Source organism: Morone saxatilis, unplaced genomic scaffold, assembly GCF_004916995.1.
Source record: "Morone saxatilis isolate NCDOM2014 unplaced genomic scaffold, NCSU_SB_2.0 Contig19, whole genome shotgun sequence".
Lineage (NCBI taxonomy): Eukaryota > Metazoa > Chordata > Actinopteri > Moronidae > Morone > Morone saxatilis.
The window spans coordinates 12,553,846-12,564,722 of record NW_023339751.1 but is presented as its reverse complement, the minus strand read 5'-3'; the positions used below and the strand labels follow the sequence as shown (position 1 = coordinate 12,564,722).

Genomic DNA, 10,877 nt, shown 5'->3' with positions numbered 1-10,877 from the left:
AGCACTAACCATCTGGAAAGTGCTGATTAATCGACCAGATTCTTTTTTTCTAAGACAGACTGAAGAAGATTGATACGTCTTATTCTATTTTTTTGACTTTTGCCTAGTCCACCATGGGACAAGACTGTGTTTATAAGCACTAAGTGACTGCTGTACAGCTTCACTTTTTAAATTGGTAAGAAAGGAGTTTCCCTGCATACAGGTGGGTCCTTTGAAGCCTTCAGAATCGAACAATCATGCGTACACTGGACAACTGTCTTATGACATTCAGGTGGCCCGTGTCTACTTTTATAGTTAGGAAATGAAACCACCTGTAACCATGTAATATTCACACATCAATCACAGGTATATGAGCTGAATCAAAAAGCCACTGGAAGGTGTAAATATTTAGTAAAAGTCAGTCATACACTAATCTTTGTCTGTGCTGTTTGAATATATTTAACCTTAATGTAGTACACTATTAGCCAGTGTCCAGACTTCTACTGTAAATTCGAATATTGTGGAATTTTTCCATTAACCCTTTCTTCAGTTTGAGGACAGCTTTCTGGTGATAAACTGGAAATGTTTGCACCATTAAGTCTAGCCGTGAAGCTGGAGTCTTGTTTGGGGAAGCAGGATTAGTTTCAGTAGTAGCTTTGTGGCAGCATCTGTCCAGGACAAGAACCCAATTTGTCACGAATATTAAAAAGATGTTGTAAAATGATGTTGATGATGAAAATAAAGTTAAAGACAAACCTAACATAGACAAAACCTTACCCTAAAATTATGCAGGCCTGTTATGGAGACACTCAGGTGGAGAATATGTCCTAATGTCATTTTCCTACTTTGCCTCTTGGCTCCTGAAACAAACCATACACACAACCGCAGCAGGTGAGACTTTAACCTTTATATGTAATTGCAGTTTTCAACCACTGCCTTTTGTTTGATTCTTTTAGTTCTGTTTTTCAGTTGTGATAAAACATAATGCACACTACTGTACGACCATATTCCATTCAATTTTATTTTTATAGTGCCAAATCATACCAGAAGAAAAAGGAGACTTTTCAAGAGTAGGTCTAGACCGTACAAAATTTAAACTAGGGCAAACCTAACTAACTGGTGGTAGAAAGTAACTAAGTACATTTACTGTACTTAAGTGCAAATTTGAGGTACTATATTTTAGTTAAGTATGTCCATTTTATGTGTCTTTATACTTCATTATATTTCAGAGGGAAGTGATACACAAAATACACAGACATAGTTACTTTACGTCACTTTTCATATTAAGATTTAACATTTTATGATCATCTTATGAAATAAGATGTGTTATTACAATATTAAACTATTACTACTACTAAACCAAATAAGTACTTTTGGATTTCATTGGTGGGACAAATAAAGGAATACTCTATCTATCTATCTACTATCTATCTATCTATCGATCTAATGCTTACACACAAATTCATCAATGATGATCCAATGTGTAATATAACACTGATTACTTCTTCCACCACTTCTTCCACCACTGGATAATATCTTATTATACCAACACATTGCTTTCAAATAAACTATCTAATGCTTTCCACCCTAATTACTAATCTACTTTTCTAATCACTTTTGCATGCTTCTGTTCCCACAGAGTTTTGAAATCACTAACCTGGTGGCTGAGGCACCAAAGCTCTGGCAGACCCCAGAAAACACTGTGTGTATGTGTGTGTGCTGTGAGCCCTGTTGTCTCCAGATAGATTTGATTTATATCCTGCCTCAGTCTGTTGTTTGGCATCTTCTCACTCCCTCCTACCCTCTGTCCCCCAGAGCAGAAGCGAGCCAGCCCTTCCCATCAAAACATATAATTTCCATGCCAGTGCTCTCACGCTGCCACATAAACCCACTTTTAATTCAAACTATAGATCATCAAAAACAATAGAGATATTATAAAGCATTTTGATACAAATTCCAGAATGGTCCAAGTAGTATTTTTGGGGTGACATTATTATTAGAAATGTGTAAATGATTTACTTAAGTAAATTTACTAATAACCCACTGTAAAAATACTTTTATGAGTAAAAGTTGTGCATCGAAAATGTTCCTTAAGTAAAAGTATGTAATTATAATCTGGAAAATGTATTTAAAGTATTAAATTTAAAGGTACTCAATGCAGAAAAATTGTTATTATATTGTTAGATTATTGTTACTCAAGAATGAATGAAAAAGCTGGATTTTACTGTACTGATTTAAATGTTGGTTGAAGTGGAGCTATTTTTTAACTATTTTGTATGACTGCAGTGAATGATTATTTCATTATGGATTAACCTGGTGATTATTTCCTGCGTTTATAAAAATTCTGAAAATAGCGAGACATGTCTTCACAATTACTAAACTGACCCTTCCGAATGAAAACTGACACCTTCCAAATTAATGTTCTGTAAAAATAAAAGTACAATATTAAGTTACATCCCATCACTGTAGAAAGGGAAAAAGACTATGTTGTCAAAGTCATATTTTACCAGGTGACTGACTGTGATCTGTTTTTATGTCTCAAAGAAAGGGAGATCATGGCCTGAGGTAAATAAATGCACAGCTGGAACAATCATTCATCCCAGCTTTAAGAAAAAACAACAATTTAATACTTGTACACTAATGATATGGGCACAATGGGCCAGCCTGGAGCCACAAGCATGAATGTCAGAATCTATTTTCAGTAGCTACAGGGGCGTAACGCGACAACATCATCCACAGGTGTTGCCAAAATACTACAGATCAAGTAGAATTTATGTAAAAGCTGGAGAAGTAAAAACAATCTTCAAGGCACTGAGATTGAACCGACAGTCATATGGATAGGCCTCATCAGCTCTTCGGTCCGATGATGAGAAGAAATCACCTCAGTGGCTCCGGGCTGTTTCTCAAATCAATACCTTTTAAAAGGTTTAGACAAGGCACATGAAGGCACTCAAAATCTTTCAGCTTTTACGTTTGGTTTTGCTACTATATGGCTGTTTCACTTGTTACAGGTACAATGAAATCATATGAATGAATCCATATAAAGTTTTTGGAAGCCATAACATGCACCCAATCGCTCAAACCAAAATAATGGGCAGAAATAGCTAGCAGCAGAGCAGGTGTGAAGGGGCGGATAAGAAGACTTATCTGCATTAAAGCAAATATACTGTAAAAAAAGATCACATTAACATAGTTTTGCCTTAGAACTAAACTCTTGAAGGGAGTTGCTGGCAATGGCACGGAGAGATTAGAAAAAAAAATTAGGAGAGTAAATAAGCTTGCTTGTTCCTTGAGGCTGTTAACAACACGAGGGTGGTGGTGGTTATGGTGGGGATGCGGTGTAGTTCCCTACAGGGCTCACAGCACCATCATTCTTCTCTGATCCCCAATGAAACTGTTTATCCATTAATTTCCTATTCATTTAATTGGCAGATGCAGGAGCCTCCTCCTCTTTCTGAACTAGCCTGCAGGTTTATTAGTCCCTCCACAGTGGGCCATTTTCTTCAGCAGCTCATTCATTTCACTTTGTTGTCAATTCAGGCTGTGTACTTGATGTCTTTGCCCTTTATCTCACATTTCACACCCTAACTGATGATTGAATCAAGAGGTAATTAGAGAAAAATCCACCATATGGAAGATATATGATAAAATGGCCTTGGTACAGTATGGTATGTTGTACATTTATAAAATTAAATATATTAATTGTCATTTCAAGATCTCATCAAAACACCCCTAGAGATTCTCATTGGGAGTAAGAAAAAGATCTATTTAATTTCTGTAAAAATAGGTATGTGGTCATATTGAATGAAAATGAGCTTGTTCGGATAAGTTTAAAGACTCTACAACCGTGCTAGTGGTTCTGTGAGGCTGCACAGCATAAGCAATGTGTTTCATGCTGAGTTGATCAGGTATAACACTTATCATGTTTGCTATATTAGTTTAGTGTGTTAGTACACTGCACAATGTTAGTACATTTGCTAATTAGCACTAAACAGGTACAGCCATGCTACACCCAATAGCTAGATCAAAGTGGTCAACTGACATTTCCATAAAGCCATGCATGACTAATTAATTATAATCTCATCATACAACTAGTTACAGGCTTTCTTAGTGACTTAGTTGTATTAGATGCAGACAGCTCTCTGTGCCATGTTATCACACATAAAATCCCCATATGTCAAAATTACAAATGTCCAATATGCAAATAATCTGTGTTTTTTTTCCTCTAATCAAGCTAATTTAGCAGGTGGAAAAAAATAATGAGTGAGAGAGTGAGAGAATGGACCTTTCATTCTGAAGAAAAATGTCTGATTCATTAAGTATCTTAAGATCTAGGTTTCAAATAAGCGATTGGTTCAGTAGAATGTGTGGAAATGTTGTAACATTCTGAGGGAAAGCTATTAGCACCAGTCTCATCCTAAGTTGATTTACATTTGTGTGATTTATGAAAGCATGTATGAGGCAGACTCTTTTTAATTTAAGAAATTAACTTTTGAGATATTATCTATGTGAACTAACATAAATACATATATACATATGTATTGTGGAGGTGGGTGTGGTTTGCACTCAGCTGAGAGAGAGAGGCGTGTGGAAGGCTTGTGAGAGCAGCACCAGGTGATGAGTTGATTGTCTCAGCTGATACTCATGAAATAATCACTCACCTCTTTTAAGGCAGTAGTGTGCTGGACGTCGGGGCTTAACACACATGACAGAGGAGACGCAACAGGAGCAGGCTAAGTCGTGTGTCACTTGTGTGTGCAGACAAAATAATAAAGTTGTCTTGTGCAGTAATCCCTGTGGTTGGTCTGTTTGCTGGGAGAACCCTCATAGTAGCCAGTCTTGCTCCATGTGTATATATATACATATATATGTATATATATATATATCTGTAGGCTGACAGGATTTTAATATACTGTATTTTAAATGTTTTTCAACTACTGATTCATTTCTTCATGCATTTTTGTAATATGTCTGCAATATTTTGCTTAAGGTAACTTTTCAACTAATTCACAGATTAATTATGGCTTCTGCAATATAAACTATGAAAATAAAAGCCCTCTTGAGAACCTGCTTGAGCTGCTTAAAAGGGTGCCTCCTTTATGTCAGGCCTAAGGGCTGTATCTCTGCTGCATGTGCCTGTTGTCCATACAGCATAAAATGATAAACAACATTGCAGAAGGTCATGTTAGGAAGTGTGGGAGCACATCAGGAATAGAAGGAGGTAGAGGAGAGATTGAGTGTACCATAGAAAAGCCATCACCTGCCCCCCTTCGCAACCTCCCCTCCCATTTTCAGCTCAGTGCACTCTTTAGCAGAATTATTGATGGTGCTTGTGAGGTACAGAGGACTGGGATGAAGATGTCTCAATCCCTGGGCAGCAAAACAAGAGCTATGGCAGAGGGTGGGGCAGCGGGAGGAACAACACATGCAGTATTTATTGCTGTGTTCAATATGAGGAAAGAGAGTAGGAAAAAGTGGAGCAACATAGAACTTTCTATACTGCTGAATCCTATACTGCTGTTTTATATTAGCAGTGTTGGAAAAAGCAGCTCCTTTACTTAAGTATAATGCAGTAGTAACAGAATTAAAATATTGAGTTACAAGGAAAATATAGTCATGAATTTAATACGGTGATTAAGTAAATGTACAGAAGCATTATAGAGCACATATTATTCTCATAATCATGTTCCTACTTGTATTTGGGGGTCTACTACAATAGTTTTACATACTTCAATGTTCAAAAAACACATTATGTTCCTCATAATTATTCATCCTCTGTCTAACACACAGATGTTATTGTCTTTATTATCTAATCATGTATTTTTTAATGTAAAGTCTCTATTAGTATACAACTGTCAAATACATGTAGAAGAGTAAAAAGTATATTATATTATAATATTTGTCTCTGAGATAAAATAAGATAATATAAGATGTTCCTTTATTGATCCCCTCTGGGAGAAATTCAAATTTGACACAGCATCATAGGGGAAAAGTTGTTGTGGACTACAGGTATAAAGTAAGAGAAGACATGGAAATACTTCAGTTAAAGACATATGCAATGTTCTGGTGGTCACAGTGTTGCCTTTTTTCACAAACTCTGTCCTGCTATATGTTGCTGGGAAGGCTGTGTAGCTTTGGTTTATCAACGTTTCTTCACTGTAAACACTTACATGTTGTGCAGAGGTGTAGTGCTATTTGTTAAAGGACCAGAGTGTACCTATGACGCACAGATAAGTTGTGGCTCGTTTTGAAGGTTATGTAACCACCGTTCCTGTGGTGCCAAGTTTACATACATTGGTCAATTATAGCTGACCACACAATCTAGGCTATGAAAACGTAGCAAAGCAAGCACTAGCTGGCCAAGTTTAACAGGCAAGCTGTAATGTTTCTTTGAAAATGTATCACAAGTAAAGAAACTGTCAAGAGTAAATGACTCTTACTTACTCATCTTTACTGATTAACATTTGTTCACTGGAACATAATTAAATTCACTGTGCCACTCAATGGTTGCCAGTAGCTACCGGCAACTTTGAAGGTGGAATGTTTTCCTGCATGTTACGCAGTGCATGAGTTGACATTGTGTGTCAATCAACACACTATATACATTTGATGTTATTGACTCTCTTGCATGACGTGCACTTTTCTGATGATTAAATCTTTAAGCACTTAAAAAATGTATATGAATTTCAACCAGATTACATGAACTGTGAATATTGTGTTTAAAAAAAATGGTACACAGCTGCATAGGTGTAATGCTGCCGTGGCTGAAAATGAAACTGATGAGAGTGAACCAAAAAAGTGCACTAAAATGCTAAAAACAATCAGATGATAATTCTCGGTGGGTTGACACAAAGAGCAACCCCTTAAACATCCAAGTAGTTATGTGACTCATTGTTGCTACAGAAACATTGATAACAGCAGCTTTAAGTATGGTAAGTGCTCTTACTGTCCACCCCTGTGTGTTGGTAATACCACATTTAAGGACTGAGAAAACAGAAACAAATCAATTAGTCAGGAACAGGAATATTCAGACTATTTCAATGAAAAACACAAGACTATGAATTTGCATAATTGTCAGTTGAAGTAAAGTGTGATGTTTTTCAAAGTCAGAGCAAACTCTGACTTTGGTGGTTTTCAGTCAGGATGTAAAGAGAAGTTTCACTTTCAGGTTCAAAGCGTTATATTTTCACAAAAAAGAGAGAGAAATATGGGGGGAAATGTAACAAGCTGTCTGGGTGAGTTTTTGCCACAGGATATTTAATGCACATGGTACAGATTCTACTCACCAGGAAGCTGGACAGAGCATTTTATGCATTATATAGGAAATGACAGTACCTTATAGTCAAAGTATATTATGCACATAATCAATCCTGGTAGGTGTTTGACAACGGATGTTCGCAGGTTATTTCAGGAGTGAGTGAAAAAATTCTGTGAGTTTGAAAGCTAGCGAATGTTTACTTTTGTTATAAAGATGTCCTGTTTCTTCAATTTCATCATGCTTACAGTACCTTACTCAACTTCTTTTCAAGGCTTTGTGATAACAGTTCTGTTTCTTCTCCCTATTCCCAGTATGTACAGTACCTTGTACATGCTTTGTGCACTAGATAAAAAGACAGCAAAGGAATGAAGAGCGGAGACATGATTTCAATAAAATAAACCAAATGTTTTTATTGTGATTCCCTTTCTCTGTGCTTTAGTAATTGCCACTTCATGTGTCTCATACAAAGAAAAACCAGGGTTAGTTTTTTTTTTCTCTCTGAGGCTGTCCTTGATTAGAACAAGAGATTACAAAGGCTCCGTAGTGTCCTCTTTGCTTCTGTCTTTGTTTTCTCAGTGAAATTAACATTCCATACCTCGAGCCCCTTTTTTAATCACCACCACAGAGATATGACTCTTATGCTGACAGTTAATGAAACACACGGGCCCAAGATTCATCAATAAACTCATAAATGCCAACCCCCTTGATGTTTATTCATAGCATGGGCACGAGGAAGGCATGATTCAAGTCTGACAGACAAACAGTATGTCCAGTGTCCCCTTTGATAAATGCCACGGTCACAGAGAACGTCCCCGTTGTCGTTTATAGGAATGAGATCATCATCAGAAGGTGACTTTTACTACGGTCTTATCATCAAAAACTGTGATTAAAACAAGGCAGTTAGCTTAAACTTGGTTTCCATTAGGAGGATTGACTGAACACATAAGATAGCTTATAAATAACTCCAGTCACCTAAATGATCCCAATCAAATGAAACCCCTCCATGGCAGTTTCACCAGCAGATATACACATAAATATAATTTCTTTTGTTAACTCTTATGAGGTATTCACCTATTTTTATCATCACTTTTATCTTCCTTGACCAATCGTTCCTATCTATCACCATTTGTTTTCTTTCTAATCCTCTTTTTAGGGTTATTGTAGCCCTTGACTGCAGGACAGTGCATCTCAGATGCCATTCAGCTTCTATGTGTTTATGAGACCCTCTAGAGGAACACTGACAACATCACATCAAAAATAAACCAAGGCCTCTGATGCAAATGGAACAGAAAGTAAACATCATTTTCTTTACAATTGTATCACACCGCTTAGATATTGTATTGGAGAGCATTACAGTCAGTGATGGAAGAAGTATTCAGATACTTTACTTAAAAGTATGTATGTATTATCAGCAAAATGTACTTAAAATATCAAAAGTAAAAATACTCTAAAACTAGAAAACTAAAAAAAGAAAACTTGAGAAAATGTACAATGCACCTCCAATTACAGAATACAGATGTTTATTTTATTGTGTCCACAACCTGTAAATTGCTTCATATGTGAATAATGATTATTCAGATAAATAAAATAAAAAGTATAAGACAAATCCATACTAGGTAGGTTCAGTTACAATTTTCTAAAACACCTTTTTATTCTGTCACATATAGCACCCAGTTCTTCATCTCTGTCAGCAAATTCATTATCTGATCTAATGTTTTCCACTGATGCAAACCGTCAGGTGACCAAATTGATGAGAGCTGACACCTCAGATGTTGTGAAATTACTACATTCTTACTTTGTGTAATTGCATTCTGACACATGTTCTGCTATAGCGTGGGTGAAACAATTCAGCATAGCATAGTATTATAGTTCCATTGCTCTGCTGACTGCTGCTCTCAGATGAAGTTTTTCCTTTACGTTTTGAGGTTTAACAAATTCCTGTTATACGCAATTTGTCAAGTCGTTATCCCTGTCGTTTAGCTTTGTAAACTTCACTGCAACTACAACACACTTTAGCCACATTGACAAGACAAATTAGGAAAAGAGGAACCTTTGATAGAAATAGGTCAACCGAAGTCTGACTCAGCTGTTGTGATGTACCCAAACATAGCCCACATGTACTCATACTCATACGTATTAGAGTATAGGCTTTATTGACTGGTTTATTAATACATCAGCTTTCACAGAAGCTATTGAATGTGCCTTACTTACGACATAAAATGCACCAAAGCAACATATAAAAGACAATAAAGAAAAAAGATGAAGTAGAATCAAATTATACAAGGTCCTAAATGCAATAGTGGGAAGAATAGTCCAGTAAAGGAAATTGCTCAACCATAGGCACAGCAAAAAGATTAATTTAATTTAGATTCAAATGTGGTTAAAGTTGAGGCATTACTGTTTCTTTTCCAGTTCAACCTCCTCCGTTTAAATCTATAGACATATTTAAGATGCTTTTTACAGTAACTGTACACTATAAAGTTTGCATACTGTCAGTGGTTTAGAAACATTAGCTGAGCAGTAGCTGTAATAAAGAGGAAGCTGTTTGACCAGTCATTGATGTAACACACCCAACAGCTCAACTTCCTGCTTGTGTGTATGGTTGTGGTTTCGACAGATATAGAAATAGAGAGAGAGAGAGGGCGGAGAGTGTGAGAAATGTTTTAACAGTCTCTAATTATCAAAAGTTGCAGCTCACAGCAGCAAAGAGCAGGGTAATGGAGCCACAACAGATCAGAGAGGGATACTTGGTGAAAAAGGTAAGAATAACTACAAGAAAACACGAAAATGCTATCCACTTCCTTGCACTGCATTTGTAGAGTTTGAGCATACTTTTTATCCAAGTCTAACACTATTTAAACATTGTAACCAAACTGACAACTTTGGCAATGATGTGATTGCTTGTGTAAGAAAAAGTAGATCCATTCTGAATTCCAAGTGATACTTAGAGTTTTGGCTTTGAAGCAACACACTCTTGTAGATTTGTAACAGGTTTGAGATACTACTACAGTGGTTGTCATGACAAAAATAAATAAATAAACATCTCGAAAAGGCTAGACTGGACAAACAACCCTATTAAAGAATATGGTTATTACCAGCACCTAGAGGAAGAGAAGTGCATCTTACATGAAAGTTACAACTATTCACTTCTGTTCTACCATTGCAACAAAAACTCAAGTTCCTGCTTCTGTCTAGAACCAAGAGCTAAACATGAAATGTGTTTCCTTTCGCCGTTTTACATACAAACAGTTTTACACTCCTGGAGAGAAAGAATGCAGTGACTTTAAACATAAGCTGCCTCCTTGCGATATGTCATGAATATACTGTGACGTCTCCAAACACAAAGAAAACAAATTCAAACTGCTTTATGGAACAACAGGGGTCAGACATATGAATAATGTGTGTTCTTGCATAAGGAATTTTCTACACATAAACTAGAATTTAATATAGAATGTACAATGACAACGTGTTTGTTTCACACCTTAAACCCACTCACACGTTTTTTTTAGATCGAGCCAAGTGTGACTGTTTTTCTTTCAACACATCTAACATACTTAAATTTTTTAAATATTTTTTGGGGGCTTTCATTGCCTTTATTATAGTGACAGCTGAAGATAGACAGGAAAGGGGGCAGAGAGAG

The 10,877-nt window shown here is 36.4% G+C and overlaps 1 protein-coding gene across 1 annotated transcript in view; it reads left to right on the top strand.

Moving 5' to 3' along the window:
• The first annotated feature begins 9,849 nt into the window (after positions 1-9,849).
• The window catches only part of plek (pleckstrin), an 8,167-nt gene continuing 7,139 nt past the window's right edge, over positions 9,850-10,877 (top strand). Inside the window, exon 1 of the mRNA XM_035662920.1 lies at positions 9,850-9,996. Coding sequence (XP_035518813.1) covers positions 9,955-9,996 — 42 coding nt within the window. The 5' untranslated portion in view covers positions 9,850-9,954. The remainder of the gene's footprint in view (positions 9,997-10,877) is intronic.